Below are 21,917 nucleotides of genomic sequence, written 5' to 3'. Positions count from 1 at the left end.
CTACCCTTTGGGTTTCCTCTGAAGACTATTTACCAGGGTTCTGTGGGTGAGTTTCGGGGGTTTTGAAACTATCCCTGAAATTTTATGCCTGTTTGATCACATGTGTACTTTCCCGGGATGAGGGGCCACAGCGCTCATCAGATCCTCCCAGGAGGATCCTGACCCACATGAATGAAGCTCAGGACCCCCGTTCTAACCCAGAGCTTTGAGGGTCAGAGGTGAAACACTACAGGCACTGCCGGTGTACCTGAAACTCTTGCTCCAGTTTCTTCTCTATCCAGTCTGTCACATGGACTAAAGTCACTTCTCTCTCTCCAAGTTTTGGCCGAGCTTTCAGCTTCTATATAGGTGGCTTCCGGAAACCATACCTTTTTGAAGAAGACAAGTAATAATCACACTTAGAAGCAAAGAAAGGAAGTAGACAGGACTAAGGGCAATATTCTTCATTTATACAAGGCTCTATCACTACTTCAATGTTCTCTTCTGCAAATCCCTTCTAGAAAACAATTCAGTGCTGCAAGTATGTATTGTGACTTCCCCGTGTCCCTGAAGCCAGGGCTGTGGTGATTGAAAACTGTGCTGATAAAACTAAGAAAGCCAGGAAATGCCACTGGAAAAGTCTACGACCTGGGCATTGTTTTCTGGTTTTTGTTTCTCCTAAAATGGCAAGGATCTTTTTTGTTTCTATTTTTATGAAAGTAGTATACTGTCTGTACAAAACCCAAAACATACACATGTATAAAGCAGAAAATAAAAGACTGTCTCTCTCTGAATCTTGTTCCCGAGATAGGAGCATTGAGAGGGAAGCGGGTTCCCACACTCCTAACGGCATATGTAAATAGAGAACAGTCTATAACCTGCCTTTTCATTCCATACTCCATACTGTGATTATTACGGCCTTTCTTTTTTTTTTTTTTCCCAGCTGCGCCCATGGCACATGGAAGTTCCCGAGCCAGGGAAGGAATCCGAGATGCAGCTGAAATCTATGCCACAGCTACGGCAATGCTGGATCCTTAACCCACTGCGCCGCAGCAGGAACTCCCTATTATAGCCTTTCAGTGGAGCAGACTGGCACTCAGAACTGTTGGTGTAGGTCGCATATGTGGCTCGGATCCCAAGTTGCTGTGGCTGTGGTGCAGGCCAGCAGCTACAGCTCCAATTCAACGCCCAGCCTGGGAACTTCCATATGCTGCAGGTATGGCTCTAAAAAGCAAAAAAAAAAAAAAAAAAAGAGGTTTTTTTTTTTTTTAATTAGGCTTGGACAACAGCATAGTAAGGGAGTTCCAATTGTGGCTCAGCAGAAATAAATCTGACTAGTAGTGTCCCTGAGGACACAGGTTTGATCCCTGGCCTTGCCCAGACTCGGCTTGGATCTGGCGTTGCTGTGGCTGTGGTATAGGCCAGCAGTTGTGGCTCAGATTGGACCATGAGCCTGGGAACTTCCACGTGCCACACGTACAGCCCTGAAAAATAAAAAGCAAAGAAATAAATAAAGAATATGTTTTTTTACTTGGGAACACCAATATCATTATTAAATGATCAATTGAAAAATCTTGGAGTTCCCATTGTGGCTCAGTGGTTAATGAACCTAACTAGCATCCATGAGGATGTAGGTTTGATCCCTGGCCTCGCTCCGTGGGTTAAGGATCCGGTGTGCCATGAGCTGTGGTGTAGGTCCCAGATGTGGCTCGGATCCAGCGTGGCTGTGGCTGTGACTATGGCTGTGGCGTAGGCCAGCAGCTGTGGCTCCGATTTGACTCCTAGCCTGGGAGCCTCCATTTGCTGTGAGTGCGGCCCTAAAAAGACCAAACAAAAACAAACAAAAAAAACGATCTTTTTGTGATCATTTCTACAAGCCCTTCTGAACACTAAGGATGTACACCAGCGTGGTGCTTTCACTCCGTAACAGAACACAGCGATCTTTTTTTCTGGGTACAAAAAGGTTTATGGTACCATGAGGTCTTTTATGCAATCCTCTATACCCCTCTGCATGTTTTATGGGACCTGAATGTCAATTTAAAACTGAGACTTATAGATAGTGATTTCCTTCTGCCTGGCCCATGAATAATTTAGCTCAGTGATTCTCAATCCCAACTTAGTCCCCAGCCGCTGAATCCTGGCAGCTGGGCAGGGCATAGCTTTAACGAGTCCCCAGGTGACTGTGCTATGTAGGCGGGGTTAAGACCCACTGGTTCATTCAAATGACAGCTCTTTGGGTAGACCTTCTACCGAAACTAGCAAGCACACGTACGGCCGCCTCAACATCCAGGTCTGACCTAGGGGAGTCTTCCCTAACCACCCAGGACTCTTTGGGATATGGGATCCCCATCTGAAAAGGAGGCATAATGATGGCCCTACCTCTGCGGGATGCTGTGAGGACTGGCCAAGAGAGGAACTCAGACCGCAGGCCAGACAGAGGGTAAGAGCTCTACAAGTGACAGCTGTTCCTACTGCCGGTAGGATTGGCTTTAGGAAGGAGGAAGACCAAGAAGAGAAACAGCTCATTCCATAAACTTCACCTATTTTTTTTCCTAAATATCCTTTTCCTTTTTTCCTTTTTTTTTTTTTTTTTCCTTTCTTGGCTGCCCAGCAGCATATGGAGTTCCCAGGCCAGGGCTCAGATCCAAGCTGCAGTTGTGACCTAAGCCACAGCTGTGGCACACTGGATCCTTAACCCACTTGCCGGGCTGGAGATCGAACCTATGTCCCAGTGCTCCCAAGATGCCACCGATCCTGTTGAGCCACAGCAGTAACTCCTCTTTTTTTTGTTTTTCTTTTTGGCCGCACCCATGGCATGTGGAAGTTTCCAGCCTAGGGATCAAACTATGCCACAGCAGCAACTCAAGTCACAGCAGTGACAACACTGGATTCTTTTTTTTTTTTTTTGTCTTTTTGCCTTTCTAGGGCTGCTACTGTGGCATATGGAGGTTCCCAGGCTAGGGGTCTAATTGGGGCTGTAGCCACCGGTCTATACCAGAGCCACAGCAACTCGGGATCCAAGCCACATCTACAACCTACACCACAGCTCACAGCCACGCGGGATCCTCAACCCACTGAGCAAGGCCAGGGATCGAACCCACAACCTCATGGTTCCTAGTCGGATTCATTAACCACTGTGCCACGACGGGAATTCCAACACTGGATTCTTAATCCACTGAGCCACAAGGGAACTGCTAAATTTCACCTATTGACTATAATGCTTCCAAACGTGTAATATATGTGAATTCACCACTCACAGAAGAAAGCAGAATCGGATTTACAACTAACATTAAGGTTCCACGAAAAACGTTTGAAAGTTCTTCTTCCAGGAGAAAGTGGTAAGCGGGCTGGGAATTTTACGGTCACGCGACGGGGGAGTCGCTGGCTGTCCCCGAGGGGCCCCTACGCACCATATCCGGTCAGTTGCGGGAGGTGGGATGTTGACGGCCAAGGTTCCTCTGCACTCCTGCACTTCCACCGTCAGCAGCAGGGGCGTGTTGGAGACCTCTTCCATCTTCTTTTTAATGAACTCTGTCTCCGTTGCTTTTTGGAAATATTTTGACTTGGTAATTTTATCAACAAACCTCATAATTTTACTTGTTCGATGACCTCCCACGTACCTTTAAATGAGGGACACAAATGAGTGTTAGTATAAGCTTTGCTGCTTCACAAACAAAAACTTGGTGGCTCCGTGTTCACCTCACTCCAGACCAGAGTTTCTCGACCACAGTTTGACACTGTGGACCGGGTGACTGCTGGTTGTGGGCCTGTGCTGTGTAGGATGTCTGCAGCAGCCCCCGCCTCGGCCTGCTAGGTGCATGTTCCCCCACAGCCGAGACAACAAAACACGTCTCTGGACATGGCTAAATGTTCCCTGAGGGGGATAGCAGCACCCCCAGTTGAGAACTACTACTTTAGACAAGGTGCAGACATCAGACAGAGCCTGAGCCTTGTCAGGGGACAGCCAGACCCAGCTCTCACAGTGGAAGCAGGGAACGCACCTTCAGATACTGAATATACAGCCAGTGTCCTCTTAAGAGAAACCTCACCATCTCTCTCTAACGACTAAGAAGCCATGCTGCATCCACAGGGACACAAAACAGGAATTAACTGACTGCCTTTGAGACGGTGTCACACAAACTTTGAGCAGCAACTACAGCTTAGAAACAGCTGAAGAAAAAAGCCATATCAACCTGATATGCTATCAGGCCAGGAATGCAAGTTCGGCCTATCTACCTAACACTGCCCTCAGAAGACGATGTTTGCTTCTTAAAATCCTCCACAGTTCCAGAGTGCCAAGAATAGTACACACATGTGTGTAGAGAAAAGCGATTATTCTCGAGAAGGTCCTGTGGGTAGAGTTTAAATAATGCACACAAACTTTAGTGCCAACTCCTCAAGCAGGTGAATTCTCTTTTCATCTTCTGTAGGATTTCAAAGGTAAATAGGTTGATATTTTCTTACAAATGCTTCTGAATCGCCTGGTTTCTTTACTGTTTTAGTTTTCGTGTTTTTTTTTTGTTTTGTCTTGTCTTTTATCTTTTTAGGGCCACACCTGAGGCATATGGAGGTTCTCAGGCTAGGGGTTTAATCGGAGCTGTTGCTGCCGGCCTACGCCAGAGCCACAGCAATGCCAGATCCAAGCCATATCTGTGACCTACATCACAGCTCACAGCAACGCCGATCCTTAACCCACTAAGCAAGGCCAGGGATAGAACCCACAACCCCATGGTTCCTAGTTGGATTCACTTCCATTGTACCACAACGGGAACTCCCTGTTTTAGTTTCTTCACTCACTTTAACTAGTTAAAAATCCTTACAGAAATCAGCTGCCAAAGCTTTGTGATCATTATATAGTCCAGGTAACAGACAAAGGGAGCCCCAAAAATGAAGTCCATGATCCAAAAGATCAAAATTCCCCAAAGAAATCATCTGAACGTTTCAACTTCATGGAAACTGAAAGCTCAACAGAAGCAAGTAGAACCTGAGACCGGGTGGAATGCTCCCCACTGGCACCAGAGGGAGGTGTTGTTTCATTTGTACTCCTAGTGATAAACAAGCCCTTCAATTCTCTCTTATTTACTCAAATGGCCAGAGAAAACCTTTTTGGTCTGGACCCTTTTTTATTTTTTTGCTGTGCCCGAGACACGTGGAAGTACCTGGGCTTGGGGTCGGACCCGCACCACCCGCAGCCACACAAGCCACTGCAGTGACAGTGCTGTCTCCTTAACCTGCAGGGCCACAAGGGAGCCCCTGGACCTTCTTAAGGAAAGCTATGTGGGTCTTTTATTTTGGGGCCCCGACTTTTAAGCCTCTAGCTTTGAGTTATTAGTGCAAACGCCATGCACTCGATGTGAAGGAGGAAGATCATAGAGGAAAAGGCAAAAAAGCTCTCAACTTGCCTCCCTGACCCCCAAAGCTGGATCCACTCACCCTTCTGCCCCTGGGAGAAGCGGCTTGTCCCCTGCGCTGGGCTCTGGTGCGTCGTCTTCGTCAGAGGAGCCAGCACTGGAGGACTCCTCGTCGCTGTCGGCCAGACAGAACGCCCTGGGCCTGCAACTGAGCAGGGCAGAGTCAGCACGGCAGCCCGCCCAGCACCAGGCTCTGCTTAGAAAGAGCACGCGCTCCACCCCCACTACTGCCGGTCACCACTCTCCACCACCCGCCCCGCCCAGAAGAGGCCCAATCCAAGGGTCCTCGGATTGGCCTGGCTCCCCGGGAGACTCTTCAGCGCCGAGTCCCCTGGCAGGACCGCAGAGGACTTGGGCCTGAAGGGTTCGACTCTGCGCATGCGTCGGAAAGACAGGCGGTGGGAGCGAGATGCAGTCACACAAGATGCAGTGATTTCGTCAACAGTGCAGCGTGGCCGATGGGAGGGTGAGTGGAAAGAAGGATGGTTGCACGGGTCAGGTGAGAGCTCATGTTGGTGACATGACCACCTCACAGGTGACGGGGATGTTCAGGCAAGTCCCCTGACTCGCTGAGTTCAACAACATGATGCGTTTGGGCCTGGTTACCTCCAGGTTAGATTTGGCTCAAGAATCCTTCCTGAGATTACTTATCTTACCCCATGCCTGCCCCAGCTCCTGAAGGTCACAGAAAAGAGCCAACAACCACAGGGTACAAATCTCAAGGGACTCGAGGGAGCAACTGATATGAGGACTCAGGAACTTCCCGGGGCAACTAATTTAAAACCTTTTTTTTAAATGAAGTAATGAAAAGCTTCACCCGAGAGCAAGGTCCCTCATTAGTCTTTCCAGGTGGATCCCTGGTCTCCAGAGGCCTGGGGGCTGCTGGGTCACCTGCAGTGGTGAACGATCAAGCTCCCCTGTGAGGGTACTGGGTGGGGTGGGGGTGGGGGTTCCTGGCTGAGCTTCAGCCACACAAAAGGCGGCTGCCTCCTCTGACGGTGCCTTTGCTTCAGAGGGGCAGATGGCAGAGCCCATCTCTGAGGCTCAGAGACTTAAGGGGGATGAAATGAACAAGGGACAGAGTAGCCTTTGAACACTGTTGAGCTACCAAACGGTGGCTAAGCAGAGAGTGGACCTTGTATTTTTGACGAGGACAAAATCACCAGGATGGGGGAAGGTAACACAGCTTAGGTCTCATCTCCCTGCTGGTATAACCCTTTGGGGTCTTCCTCGGGTGATGTCCTTGAGCTACCAGACGCCCACGGGGACAGCCATCTTCTGGCCAAAAGGGCCAAGGGCACCCAAGGGCAGAGCACGCCTGGCGATGTTGAAGGCCCAGCAGAGGCCCCAGCACTGAGAGGAGGGTACTGAAATCTCCGCCTGAAACAGGAGCCCGGCTGTAAGAAGACCGCACGAATATTCTCCCTGGCAGGACACCCGGATCCTCTCCATCCTGGCTCTGAAACACTAGAGCCAGCGCTCCAGCCAAGCGGCTTGAATGCAGCGTGAAAAGGGGACGCCCTCTGCAGACACAAAAGCCTCCTGTCCCTGGCCGCGCGGGGAGAGCACCTGACTCCTCCTCCTCGCATCAGACGCCTGCCTCCTCCAGGCGATGCTCATGTGTGTCCTTCTGAGCTTTCAGGGTTAGGCGGCCCTCACTGAGCTCTTCTGTGGGAAATGTACAGAGCAGAATATGATTCCCAAGAAAGCCTACCCTGGGTCTTGGGATGCAAGAAGTCAGGGAGGTAAAGCTCCAAAGATAACGGGACCGTCTCAGAAACGCTACCCCTCCATCGCTAACATGGCCGTGCCCCCAGCTCAGACCTGGTGCTGCCAGGTAAGGAGTCTACACAGCACAGAAGGCTGCCTTACTATCCTGGACCACAGTGAAGCACGCAGAGCCACCGCCCCCTCCTGTCCCCACTGGTATTTGTCATCTGGCAGCCTCCAGACCTGAAGGAAAAGATGCCAAAGGCTGAGCACTGCAGTGAGCTCTTGGGTTCCTGAATTAATCCTCTGCGGGACAGAGAACAGGACTACATTTTGTGGCTTGAAGTTAATAATTTAGACAAAGCTGTATCAGTTAAAACACATCAGATGACATGAAATTCTGACTCTGACCAAATGGCACCTCTCCCTCTGCATGGGGAGCTGTGTTATGCAGCTCCCAATTCTTACTCATTAGGAGGGTAACTAAATGTTTGGCTGATATTCAGGTTTTATAACTAAACATGCATCTTGTGATCTCAACCTTATGATGCCAGCATGAATTTCAGAGAAAGACACCTGCACAGTCTTATGTAAGATGTGTTAGAACATGACAAGCCTATTTTTTAAAGCACATCTTCAAACTCCAGATGAGTGTGATAGCCTTTCAAAGAGCCACCTTACAGGGCTTATTCCAGTTCTGCTGCCTTTGCTAAAAATCTTTTTAGAAATGTGCTTGGAGTCAGACACATAGGAAAAAGTGAATCATTTCACCCTTTTTTTTTCCTTGGGGGGGGGTCTTTTTGTCTTTTCAGGGCCACACCCACGGTATATGGAGGTTCCCAGGCAAAGGGTTGAATCAGAGCTGCAGCCACCAGCCTACTCCAGAGCCACAGCAATGCCAGATCCGAGCCTCATCTGTGACCTACACCACAGCTCACGGCAACACAATCCTCAACTCACTGAGCAAGGCCAGGGATTGAACCCACATCCTCATGGATGCCAATCGGGCTCACTGACGGTTGAGCCACGACGGGAACTCCAAAGAACGAATCATTTTATCACTGATACTTTTTTGTTGTTGTCTTTTTGCCTTTTTGTCTTATCTAGGGCTGCACCCACGGCATACAGAAGTTCCCAGGCTAGGGGTCCAATCCAAGCTATAGCCGCCAGCCTATGCCACAGCCACAGCAAGGTGGGATCTGAAACGCGTCATTGCAACCTACACCACAGCTCATGACAACACCAGATCCTTAATCCACTGTCGCGGCCAGGGATCGAACCCACAACCTCATGGTTCCTAGTTGGATTTGTTCACCACTGACCCACAACGGGAACTCCACTGATACTCTGTCTTGACCTAAACATTTTATTCTTTACTCTCACAATCACTGCCACCTCCGAATGACTTCTGGCAATTTCTCAAGAATCCGATACATCTACAAAGTAGGATGATTTGCCCTCACTCAGAGTAGTTAAAAAAAAAAAGTCACAGACTCCAGAGGTAACTCAAAAAGCTGCTCCCCAAAAACGCTTTAAGTGAGGTGAGTAAACAGGTCAGCGAGGCGACTGCCTTGACGGAACCACACTCATCAGAGTGTGTTCATTTTCTGTGAGAAAATCGGCCCCATACATTTGCCACAGACACACACACGAGAGCGCCCACCCAGAGCTGGCCCGAGTCGTAGCGAGGGCGACAGGCACGGGGCTCCCGCACGCGGGGCTGGACTGCGCACGGCTGGCCCGAGACGAGGTGGTGGGCGCGGCTACACACGGGGACTCGCCCCCTGCCAGGCTGCAGGGGCAGAGCGGGGCTCCCCAAGCGCCTTTCCGGAAAGGCCCCTCCAGGGCCGCCATTCATGCCCCTCGCGGGCCCCCTCGGCGGCCCCAGGCCACTTCCTGAGGGCTGCCCAGCGCACCTCCTGGACTCCGTTTTGAGCGTCTTCCTGCCCCAAAGTTACCGTAACTACCTTACGTAACAAGAAGCTATTTGAAGATAAAAAAAACTAAACGAAAACTGGCTGCAAATACAAAGTGTGCCCGCAGGTCAAAGGGAAAGGCCTCACTCGGGGGCCTTTCTCACCACCACCCGCAGGGTCACGCGGGGAGGACAGGAACGAACTTTCCGCAGGCCGGCAGGACTCCCCACGGCTTGAGCAGCCTCCCCTCTGGGCCTCCCTACGGGCGCAGGCCTCTGCACACTTGCAGGGGGACCGGGAACGACAGGGAGGCAGAGCAGAGGCCCCGCCAGAGCAGAACGGCAGGCGGACAAGCGGCCGGGGGCTGGAGGCAGGGCCTGGAGGAAAGGGCCGCCGGCGGCTCTTGGCACACGCTGCTCCAGGAGAGGCTTCCTCCAGGAGAGTCAGCCCCGGAGATCACCGGCTCAGTCACTGCCACCGTGTGGGACTCTGCCTCGGCTCGGTATTTAGCCTCAGGGTGATTCTGCAGCTCGAGACGGAGACGTGGACGGATTAGCGATGGGGGCTCTCCGAGCTCCCAGAAATTGAGAGCCAAATGGTGCGTGTGCACGCGTTTTCTGGGGGAAGGATCCAGAGCTCTCAGATTCCCAAGGGGGTCCTTTATTCAAAAAAGGGTTAAGGGTTCAGTTTTCCAGCCTTTTTCTTCCAAGTAAAGTGCTTTTAGATTGTATTTTCCCTTGCTTTTAAAATTAAATGATAGCCAATTACACATCAACATAAAATTTAACACCCTCACAGGAAGAAGCAAAACATTTTATACCAGGCTGTACTGGGAAAAAAAAATATATGGTACTTTAGATATATAAGTTAAATATACCACTATATTCCTAAAACAGGAATTTTTTTCTTGTCTAGAGAAGCACTCCTTTCTGATCAGCCAGAGTTTATACACTTGAAATGATCGCATGATTGACAGTGACTGTGGAAGGCTCAAGAGGCAAGAAGCTCAGGGATCTGGTGGGGGCGGGGGGCCACCTGCTCCCAAGACCCCCGCCCCAGCCTCCCGTGGAGTCCCAGCAGCTCCGTGTACAAACGGATTCCCAGCACAAAGGTTTCTGACTACCGTCTGCCCTGCCCCACGCCCGGTTAGTGAGACCTCATTTCCAAGGTTGCTTCTGCCTAAGGTGTTTTTTATCGGCAGCTGGTTCTGCAACCCTGTTGTCACGAGGCTGGGTGATGGTGCCTGCATGGTGGTGAACGGCGCTGGGGTGGGGGCATCCGGGGACAGAGGCTGAGTCTGACGGGAGGACTGGTTCAGGATCCGGCAATACAAATCGGGGAAGTCGCTACGACTTTCCCCGCCAGGAAAGCCGCTTAAATGCGCCTGATCACAGCCCTCTCGGGTCTACAAAGGGTGACTTTATGTCCAGGAACATGATGAAAGGACGGGCTTCCTCATGGTGTCACGTGGGTCCAAACAAGACTCAGCACTGACAGGGTATGAAATGCTGCATGGAGGGCTGATTAATACCACTCACCGGAAAACACAATCCACAGATTGCCGGATCCAAACACATTTTAACAAACAGTAGAAAAGTGAAAGGAAAATAGCACAGATATAGGTTAGATTGTGTATAGCAGGTAAAGTTCTCCAATAATTAAAATAGGAACACTTTCATTAAGTCACCTGGATAAATCAGAATCACGTCAGAAAGAACATTCTCAAACATGTGACCAACTCCCTCCACCTACCCTGCTTTTACCACAAGTCTGAATACAAGCCTTACTTAGGTCAGTATCAGAACTAAGCGGAAATCTAAGAGCCAGGATCTATATTCAGATCTTGAAAAGGCGGCTCCTTGTGGCATTTTCCTATCATTGTTCTGTTAATTCCACGCACACGGGCTAAAGGTGTAAGGAGTAGTAGATTCTACGCTCATTTTTAGTTTGGTTTAAAAAATATATATGCACACACACACACACATGTTTAGTTTGGTAATATATCTAATAATATATATTTTTAGTTTGATAATCTAATTTAAATAGGTAGTCAGAGGCAGTAATTTTTAAGGTGTGTGTGCATTTAAAAGTTCCACCTTATCCATTTTAAGCGTCTAAGAAAAAAAAAATCAGCCTCATTAACTATCTCACAAATTTGGAGTGTTTACTAAATCTGACAAACTGGGCAGCAGATGCAGTATCTTCTACAAAGAGAGGAATTTACTAAGAAAATCAATATTGTATTATCTAGAGAACATATGTCTCAAAACACCTTAGGAGCACCCTCTTGGCTACAAAATCAATCATATAAGTATAAATAATTCTGACTTTGTGATTAAAGCAGACAGACATCCTAAGGACCTTAGCCTGGCCCACATGTTGCTGTCTGTGGCTGCAAGTTGAATGAGGGGTTTTGTGGAGGAGGATTTTCTTCACAAAGCATTTTTATTGTGCAGCCTGCTCTGCTGGTCTCACTCAGTGATGCTTCCCAGGTAATCAATACTGGCTGCCCCAGTGGCAGCACGGAGGCCCAAGGCACTGAGCAGAAGCGGGGACTCACGCTCTGCAGGGGATGCAACCAGGAAACCATGCCCTGAAAGCACTTACACGGAAAGCTCACGCAACATCGGGGCCACTACACATCAAAGCTGCTGCTCAGAGGCTGGAGGGAGAAGCCGGTTCCCAGGGGTTGGATGAGTAAATTCATATAGCCCCTTACCCTTCTTTGCCAATTTCTCCAACCTTCAGGGCTTCAACAAGAGGCTCTTTACCTAGTTTGGTCAAATTCATTTTGGTCTCAAGAGTCATCAGAAAGGACCCATTGTAGGACATTTCCAAATCGATCCAGAGTCCTGGAGAAATGGTGAAAAAACACAAGGTTTTTTTTTCCCCCCGGAAAAACATGACTTCTTATAAAAGACAGTATAAAAATTTCTATTTTAAAAGTAGCCAAGTGGGTAGCACATTAAGAGTCAGCAGATAGATGTTGCCTGTATTACTGATGCCTGCAAGCAGGGACTGTCAAAAGAAAAGCTTCCGGAAAGAGTCCAAGCCTTTGGCAAATTGCCAGCATCTCAATATCCATTAAAATGGTCACTGTGAGCTCAGCTTAGATCCTGAAGGGTCCCCATCCTCTGGGTTCTTTTCACGTTTAGTAAGAAACACACTCCCAGCAGGAGAGGGCTTGCCCTGGGCCAAGCCAGGCGGAGGTCTGTGGATTCCCAGCTGCTGAGAGGCAGAGGAGAGGTGCAGAAATTTCCCAGCAAGCTGTGCTCTTTAAAGACAATGTGAGAACCAGGGTCTTTCTTTAAAATACCTGTTCTCCTTGTAGGGCTAGGGAGGGGCACAGAAAACAGTTCGGGTCTAGCTTGATAGGATAACTTTTGGAACCCCTTTCATTCTGGAAATTGCGTAGTAAAGGAAACAAAAGAATTTATGTTCGAGCCCCAGGATTATCTCGATAAAGCTGGGTGACCACTTTGTACCTTACCTTAAAACCCTATTTCTTAGAAAAGACACTTGTGGAGAGCATATCTTTGAGGCTTTTGGCTTTACGGAATTTCACTGGGAGGGCCCAGCAGCGAAAGTGGCCACTGACCGGAAGTCTCAAATGCAAACCGGTCATCTCACCACCTTCTACCTCAGGGTCCTACGATCCAGCAGGACAGCCCACACTGCGACCTTTCTGACTCCAGGCACCTTAACACCTCATGGACTTTCAATCAAAACATGATCCTTCAAGTGGCTGCTTAAATGTTAATAAACGTTTACAGATCCTCTTAAGACAAATGACAACATCTAACAGGAAGCAGGAAATTAATCTAAAACCATTCTTCACCCACAGGTACATTTTCAAACAATTATAGTAAGTAACCTCTCCCGTTCGGCCACCATCTCAGATAAAAGCTTTGCTTAACCTCCGTAAGCACTACTGGTGTATTTCCTCACTAAAGACAGAATAATTTCCAGTTTTGTTTTCACCAAATTCTTTTTATCATAATTGAAGGTAATTATTTTTCCATGAATGACCTGGTTTAGCTAAGTGATATGCAGATCAATTGTGAATGGCTTCTTTGCAGCAACTCACAAAACCGCTTTATTTCTTGCTCACATTAAGTCTTCGAAAATCATTAATTAGCTTATTCTTCAAAGGCACTGTTACTGGAAATAAAGGGCACATCTGTTTTAATAAAGACATTTAGTTGTTAATCACTTCCAGGAGAAAGGGGATTAGGGCAAAAGGCTTGACATTAATAGATTTTAATCTCCATATAAATAGAACATCAATAAGGAAGGTATTTATTGTTGTGTATCTCCAGCTTTTTTTAACTTGAGACTCAACAGACTCAAACTACCTGACTGCCCTATGTATTCAGACATAATCATTCCCTTTGAAAATCCTAGTCATGTTTCCAAGACATATTACTAGCGTGTACTGCCTTTGAAGGCTGTCATATTAAAGCACCAGAATTGCACTTGCTACAGAGTAGAAGGTTTGGTTTGTCTGTTTTTTAAATGAGGGGATACAGATTCAGGTTTGGTAAATAGCCGGCCCATACCGGCACATTCTACCCAGTGGCATGTGGTCCAGCCCCCGGCCGGGAGCTGAGGGTGGGAAGAGGGAAGAGTACAGACACGTGGCCAGGGCTTGGGTTCCACTCCACTGGAGGTTCCTTGACCTCTGTGCCTCCGCATGGGCCTCCCCATCTGCACAAGGGACCACGGGCCTAGACAGCCAGCCCACTTCCTTCCTCCCACGACTGCTGCCCAACCTGGCTTGCTGCGGTTGCCGTGGCCGATAGAAACCAGACCAGAGGAAGCCACAGGGCCTGAAGGAAGAGGCTGCCACAGGGCAGTCAGAGAGAGCCCGTCCAGGGTGGGGAGGGGGTGAGGCAGGGACAACGGGCTGCACCTCCGCCTGGGGGATGGGGCCTGTTTTTAAGTCATGCTATGTGTCCCCTGAGGCCCACCCAGGGGCCTTGCTCAGGTCCAGTTCTAAGTAAAGATATGAAGGAGTCAGAAAGGTGAGAACCTTTAAAAACAGATACAAACTGCAAACATTCAAACACATTATCTTATTATGATGTGTTTGCATTTAGATGAGGGGAAGATGACTGTTTTAACATTAGATGCAAAGAAAAACTTGCTTCTGTGACAAAGATTCAGTGGCAAAGAAGTGCCCTGAAAACCCTGGAGCACACACAATCAGAGTTGAGGCCAACCAGTGACATAAAGGCTGAGTCAGGAGCTCCCACCTTGAGTGACCGAGAGACGAAATCTACAGTTACTAGAAAGGCTGCCTTCTCACGGTGTGTGCAGCGGGGCCCTGGTGTGTCTGCGTGGCTCCCTAACCCTGCTGAGCTGAGTGCTCCTCACCTGGGTGAGGCGGGGACAGGGCTTTCTCTTCTGGGCTCTTCGCAAAGGTTAGGACATCCCTGTGAGGCATTTCATTTAAAATACTGCTTCCTACAACCATCTGGTCTTGGGAATGCTCAAGGATAGAAACCGGAAGCTGAGGAGCAGGACCATTTGGCAAGTCTTTACAGAGGAGGGAGGCAGCCAGTCCTGAGAGGTTCTTTGCAAAGGGCAGGAACACAAAGGGTCTCGTCTCGGTCTGCTCGAGCTCCTGTAACAAAACACCACAAACTAGGGGGCCGGAACAGCAGGCGTTTATTTGGCACAGCTCTAGAGGGTGGACGGCCAAGATCAAGGTGCCGGCTGATTCCTTCCTGCGAGGGCTCGCTTCCTGGCCTGCAGGCGGCTGCCTTCTCCTGTGTCCTTACATGGCAGAGAGGGCACAGCTAGCTCTCTGGTCTCTTCTCCTGAGGGCACCAATCCCATCATGACCTCATCCAAACCTAATCACCATCTCTAAAAACCATCACCTTGCAGGTTAGGCCCCAACATGCGAGTTGCGGGGGAAGGAGGGGGACGCAAACATTCAGTCCCTAGCAATTCCCCCACACGAGGGGTCTTCATGGTGTGAGGCTGTCCAATGCTGGAGGGTGGTGCCTGGTTACCGAGTCCCTACAAAACCAGCCCTTCACTGGCAACAGGGGAAACACAACTGACAAAGAACTTAACAAATTTTAGTCTTCACGCACACTTCAGTCTGTGACGAGCTCAGATAGCTGGGGTTTTTTTTAAGAATTGTGAGTTAGGATTTCCCGTTGTGGCACAGTGGAAACGAATCCACCTAGGAACCATGAGGTTGCAGGGTTGTTCCCTGGCCTCGCTCAGTGGCTTAAGGATCTGCTGTTACCATGATCCGTGGTGTAGGTTGCAGATGCAGCTTGGAACCTGTGTTGCTGTGACTGTGGCCTGTAGCTCTGATTTTTTTTTTTTTTTAAGGGCCACAGCCGCAGCATATGGAGGTTCCCCAGCTAGGGATCTAATCAGAGCTACAGCTGCCAGCCTACACCACAGCCACAGCAACTTGGGATCCGAGCCATGGCTGTGACCCACACCACAGCTCACGGCAATGCCAGTTTCTTAACCCACTTAGCAAGGCCAGGGATCGAACCCACAACCTTATGGTTACTAGTTGGATTCTTTTCTGCTGCGCCACAACCAAACTCCTGTAGCTCCAATCTGACCCCTAGCCTGGGAACCTCTACATGCCACCAGTGTGGCTCTAAAAAGCAAAAAAAAAAAAAAAAAATTAAAATTAAAAAAAAAAAAAGTCATGAGATAAGTTTTATTTGGGCCAAACGAGGAGCACAGCCTGGGAAGCAGCCTGTCAGAGAGCTCTGAGAAACCGCTCCAAAGCGGGGGCAGGGGAGAGGCCTCTTGTGGTGCAGAGGGTTAAGGACCCTCACTGTCACTGCTGTGGGCATGGCCCCCCCAAAAAAGAAAAGAAAAGAAGTGGGGGAAGGTCAGTACATATGTGATTTTGGTGAAGGGTCAGACGGCTGTTTTTCTGTTTCTTTTCAGCTTCGCGAGGGAAGGCTCTGTTTCCACCACTGCTAGTCTGAGGGAGACTCGCTCCACCTCAAATGTATATGAGTCTAAACACAAGGACTCAGAGCTGAAGATGCTGAGGTGAATACCTGTCCTCAGGAAGTTTATAGCTGAAGAAGAATAGAGGCAGCCTGGGCCACCTTGTGCAGAGCGACCGTGATGCCACCCGAGGTAACACACGTGTGCCCTGGTGTGTGTCACCACAGAGGAGTAAAACGGAGGTCCCTCCGCCTTCTCCCTGGTAGGTTATTTAATAGATCCTCCGGCCTCAGGAGCAGTCCTGCCGTGCTCGTATAAATCCAGTAATTTCACGCAGCAGCTCACTGTCATATTACTATTAAACTAACCCAAAGGCCTCAGTCTCACTGGAACAGGTTGGATGGCACACGGGCTGCTCAGCAGGAGGGGAGAGGCCCTCAGGCCTTGCTGGCTGAGACTGGCTCATGCCATCTGCTCCTCCCCTCCCCTACCTGTAACTGCTGGCTGATTTTCACTTTGAGAGTCAACATTTGGCATCTAGGAGTTCCCATTGTGGTGCAGCGGAAACGAATCCGACTAGGAATTGGGAGGTTGTGGGTTTGATCCTGGCCTCACTCAGTGGGTTAAGGGTCTGGTGTTGCCATGAGCTGTAGTGTAGGTCGCAGATGCGGCTCAGATCTGGCAGTGCTGTGGCTGTGGTGTAGGCCGGCAGCTGTAGCTCTGATTGGATCCCTGGCCCGGGAACCTCCATATGCCACAGGTGCAGCCCTAAAAAAGCCAAAAAAAAAAAAAAAAAAAAGATAGTACCCAAAGAACAAAAGCTCTTAAAAGTGGAAGATTTAATAGTACATCACCAACAACAGATGTTTGGGTTATCTGGCTCCTGGAAGGGCACATCGGTGATTGTCTTGTTCCGAGCAACCAGACCAGTGCCATGCTGCTCACTCAGACACAGCAGAAAACCAGTATTCCTTGCATTTGCAGGTGGCTTTTAGGGCGTCACTTTTGGCTTTGTCTACCTGCAACTGTTCTCGGAACCAGCCCCACCTTTCAAGGTCTGCAGAGTCCCAAATCTGACTCTCCTCTCCCACCCCGCCCAAGTTCCAAAACGGGTGTTTTTTCCTTGGTTTAGTAAAGAGTATTTTCTCTTCCTGCAACATGATCTGGCCAGAGAGGGCACGTGTCATTCTTGTCAGAGCTGAGCCCAGAGTCTGGCCCCATTGCCGTGATCTGCCCCGGGCAGCTGCTCCCTTGATGAGGATGCTGCAGCCGGGGGCGCAGTGGGGAACGGGCAGGTCACAGACAGACTCTGGCTCCACTTTTCTGCAATATTCTGCTGGCAAAGCAACCTCATCCCAGCATTGAATGAAGGATGAGGCGCTAATTTCCTTCTTTTTTTTTTTTTTTTTTTTTTGGTCCTTGTGGGGCCATACCCATGGCACATGGAGGTTCCCAAGCTAACAGCTGAATCCGAGCTGCAGGTGCCGGCCTACACCACAGCCACTGCAATGCCAGATCTGAGCCGCATCTGTGACCTACACCGCAGCTCATGGCAACGCCAGATCCTGAACCCACTGAGTGAGGCCATGGATCCAACCCTTGTCCTCATGGATAAGAGTCGGGTTTGTTAGCCACTGAGCCATGACGGGAACTCCAACCTCGTTCCTTTCAGTGGCAAGGCCACACAGTGAGAATGGCTTTCTTCTTTCCATTTGTTCTCGGAGGGTCTGCTGGCCTTGGGCTGCAGGATGGGCCAGCTGAACATCACAGTCACGCACAAAGTCTCCAAGAGCAGCAGCACTGACGGCAGCCACAACAAGGGTAAAAATAAAAGTTAACACTTAAGAGCTTGCCTGGCACTAGAGGCTTTCCAAGTGTCTCATGTATTAACTCATTTAAGCCACCAAGTAGGTGCTATTGGCCTCCCCGCCTGAGAGAGGAGCATTAGTGAAGCGGCTAAGGTCTTGCCCAAGGCATGAAGCTGTGAACCGGCAGGGTGTTCCTAGAGCTAGGGCTCAGAACCATGGCCCTGTGTGGCCTCAGGAAGAGCATCCTCGGGCTGGAGTGATCCAGCTGGCTCTGGCCCAAATACCCCTCCTGAGCCAAGTGCCGCAACAGATAAGCGCAAGTCAGGAATCTTTTTTTGGCCGTGCCCACGACATGCACAAGTTCTGGAGCCAGGGATCAAACTCGTGCCACAGCTGTGACTGAGCCATGGCAGTGACAAGGCTGGATCCTTAACCCACTGCACCACCAAGGAACTCCTAGGAAACATTTTTTTATAAGAGGGTGTAGGGGGATCCCCGGGAGATCTCCTGAGAGCAGCTGAAGCCTTCTTCACCCAGGGGGCACTTCCCTGGGAGGGTGAGCTCTGCTTTTCAGAGTTGGTTTTAACGAGTCACTCCTGATTTTAATTTCCCCAAAAGGAAAGGTTTCTCTTGGAGCAATGGGATCCAAGAAACATCTTTCCCCTTCATGTTCATTTCTGTTTTACCATCACATGTATCCTTTGTAGACTTGGAAAAACCTAATTTGATCAAACTTTTAATACCCACAGGCTTTCTGTCTTTATCATTCCTTTCTTTAGTAACATTTCCTCCCTTGTTACATAAGCAGGCAGATCTCTAAAAGTTGCCCTGAATGGAGTTAAGTGAGCCTCAAATGGATTAAAAACTGGCAAAGCTTTGATCCATATAATGAGATGTCTTGCTGCAGCTCTGGCTCCAGAGGAACAGGAAAGAGACTTGAGACTTAGGCATTTGGTGAATTTCATTCAAAGCCTTCCAAAGCTGCAGAGTTCACAGCCACAGGGACACTTCTTAGATGCTACAAAGCCCAGTGGTGGCCCTGATGCCCTCTTGTTGGAAATTTCTACCAATTCAACAAAGGACAATACTGAGATAAGAGACTGCTAATGCATTAGAAAACAGAGCATGCACACGTGGTATTTACTTTCTTTAAGCCCGACTCTTATGTGAGCTGATCATTTACCAGCGTGTTACAAGCCAATTCCCAAAGAGGCAAAGAGCAAAGGGCAACCCAGAGCCCCCTAGAGCCAGAGAGGAAGGCAGGCGGCCCCGTGATGCCAATGGGGTGAAGGTTGGGACCCCTGAGCTTGACACACAGGTAATGAATCTTTTGACATTTTACATGTGGTTGAAAGAACTCCAACTAGACCCTTTGCAAAGCATCTTTTCCAGTTTCACTCTTAGTGCACCAGAAATTAACCCACCCTCGGAGCACTCAGATTCATCAAAGCGTAGACATAATTCAGTGCTCACAGGTGACCTCGACATGCTAGTAGGAGGCTTCCTGGATTTGCGAATAATTCTCTGGTCTCTCTCTGAAATCGATGGGATGCTGAAGACCTAGAAATATGGGCTTCGCTGTTGGCTGAAATATTGCTACAGAGATTTGTTACAGCTGCTAATTGTAGTGCTAGAAAAAACTCTTTGTATTTACATCCAATGTATACAACACAGAACTTGATTTCACTAAATACGTTCAAGAGCCATCTGATCTGATCGAGCCATACAGAGACAAAGCAGATGCTGTAGTCTCTATATGTTACAAAACATTTACTTCAAAACAAGTATCACTCTCTTGAAAAGTGTTGGATTTTCTCCCCTACTTTGTTCCTGAAACTTTTGAGGAATAATGTAAATCCAGTTTAAGTGGAAAGAGGCTCATTTGGAGAGGGATATTTACAGAGAAGTCGGATACTTCCGTGATGGGAAGGTTTTTCCTTTCTTGCTCGTGGATTATTCCTGCCTACCTAGTTCATTCTTCTTTTCACCAAACTCACAGATACTAAATTTTCTGCCAAGGTGCCATAAAATAGACACAAATCTTTATATCATAATTTTATTGGCTCTCTCCACACTTCTAATCAACTTCTCTCTCACACACACACGTAAGCAGGCATAAATAATATGTTAGGTATCATGTCTTAAAAACCAAATCCGAGAATTTCCCTCCAGCAGAGAGCCTTACTCTCAAAATATTATCTGACAATGCAGGTCTTCATTTTTCAAACACTGAAGTACCTACCAGGAGTGATAAGGAACAGAAAAATATAAAACGTGAAGCTCAAAGAATTTACAACCTGGAAGTCAGGGCGAGGTAAAAGATGGAATGCTTTTGAGGAGGGGCAGCTCCTGGCAAGAGGCCAGGTCTGGGGAGTTCCCTGGTGGCGCAGTGGGTTAAGGATCCAGCACAGTCACGGCTATGGCTTGGGTCACTGTTGTGGCGAGGGGTTGATCCCTGACCCGGGAACTTCCACATGCTGTGGGCATGGCCAAAAAAAAAAGAAGAAAACAAGAGGCCAGGGCTGGGCAGGTGCACACGCAAGGGCTGTGGCCATCCAGGGCCAGGTCACACAAAAGCTCAGGCCCTGCTAGGTGCCATGTGGGCATCTTTGGGCTGAAGGAGGACCTGTGAGGAGCCAGAAACCTAGAAGGATGAGGAGGGGGAGTCCTGATCTACTCCCCATCAGTTCAAGGCTGAAGACAGGCAACAGGAAAGAGACTGTTAAAAAAGCCCCAACTCCCTCCATCACAAAGCCCTGATATCAGTCTGCATCGATGGAAACAATTTAACTCTTGTACAACTGCTCAATTCCTCTCTCGAGTCAACTAAGAGTTACCTTGGTGATCAACGTAAGGCTTGAAGGCCTGAAGGATTTTTGGCATAGCTACCCCCATGTCGAGTTCCGTCAGGGTCAGCTCATTCATAAAGTAGGGGAGCTGGAGGAGAGAAGTAAAGGACAATGAGAAGCGCTGGCGACCTGGCAAACGTAGAGGTCCGCGTACTCTCGGATGGTCAAGGTTTTGGGAAACCGTTACTTAACCAAAATGTATGGAGCGCACACCGCATACTAGGCATCGTCCTGCAGGCAGAGCCATGGATGAGACAGGCAAGGTCCCTGCTCTCATGGGGTTTACATTGAAGGGGCAGAAACAGATAAATAAGTAGACAAATAATCTAATGTCATAGAGTGATCAGTGTCTCAGAGAAAATAGGTGGGTAACGGGACAGACGAGGCCGGGGCACTTTAGAGAAGGAGGACCGTGACGGCTCCTCCGAGAAGTGGTGCTGGGCCAGAGAGCAGCCCACGGACTAGGCGTCAGCCAGGCTGGCCAGGTTAATGATCCCGGAGGTGCTGACGCTCTGGGGCAATGGCCCTCTCTTAGACTGCTAGCAAGGAGGTACGAAACCCCTACAACGTTTCTTGTATTAAAATCCTTGGGGGGGAAAAAAAAATCACACCCTTTGACCCCATGCTGGATATTTCCCTTTTCCCCCTGGCTTCGAGTTCCTCACCAAACCCTGAGAGGCTGGTCTGCAGGAAGCTCATCAACGGACTCTCTCACCCTCTGGCTTCTGGTCAGGCTTGGCCATTGGGACACACCAGTGGCAGGGAGGTGCACGGAGGTACAAATCCGGTCATCTGTCCCTTCCCTCCACTGAAGGCCACAGCTCCTGTCAGACAGGCTGCCCTCTCCACACAGCGACCCTGCCAAGTCTGGGCAACCGCTTCCGGCTTCTGCCCCTTCAGGGCCTGGTAGTGCCCCTGACTGCTGCCAGCCCAGGGGTGCTGCCCTGGCCCACACCTTTACAAATCCTCCCTTTATTAAACTCTCCCCCAAGCTTACTCCATTGGAGGGTGCCCTCTGTTCCCTGCTGGGACCCCAACTGATACAGCTGTCGGTAGATATTTTAAATGAACTAACAAGAGTGTTGGTATCATGCTTAGAAATTCATACCTCACCTCAAGAACAAAGAATTCATCTGTTTCCTCCACCTGGATTTATGTATGGGTATGTATATTTAAAAAAGATCTTTAGTCCATGCCTAATTTTAGTGTAAAATGTGATTCAGGGATCCACTTTAATTTTTTTCCCAGTGGCTAGTCAGGTATCAATAACCTAGTTTTTGGAACAACCAAATCTTTCCCTACTGA

The 21,917-nt window shown here is 49.0% G+C and overlaps 1 protein-coding gene across 1 annotated transcript in view; it reads right to left on the bottom strand.

The window, feature by feature from the left end:
• Positions 1 to 346: 346 nt before the first annotated feature.
• The window catches only part of LOC125114519 (testis-expressed protein 2-like), a 101,051-nt gene continuing 79,480 nt past the window's right edge, over positions 347 to 21,917 (bottom strand). The window contains exons 7-10 of the mRNA XM_047757845.1: positions 20,601 to 20,700; positions 5,413 to 5,538; positions 3,390 to 3,599; positions 347 to 368 (exon numbers count right to left, since the gene is read on the bottom strand). Of these exons, the coding sequence (XP_047613801.1) occupies positions 3,565 to 3,599; positions 5,413 to 5,538; positions 20,601 to 20,700 (261 nt within the window). The 3' untranslated portion in view covers positions 347 to 368; positions 3,390 to 3,564. The remainder of the gene's footprint in view (positions 369 to 3,389; positions 3,600 to 5,412; positions 5,539 to 20,600; positions 20,701 to 21,917) is intronic.

This window comes from Phacochoerus africanus, chromosome 14 (genome assembly GCF_016906955.1).
Source record: "Phacochoerus africanus isolate WHEZ1 chromosome 14, ROS_Pafr_v1, whole genome shotgun sequence".
In the NCBI taxonomy this organism is placed as follows: Eukaryota; Metazoa; Chordata; class Mammalia; order Artiodactyla; family Suidae; genus Phacochoerus; species Phacochoerus africanus.
Note: the sequence above shows the minus strand (reverse complement) of the source record. Positions and strands in the feature narration are given on the sequence as shown.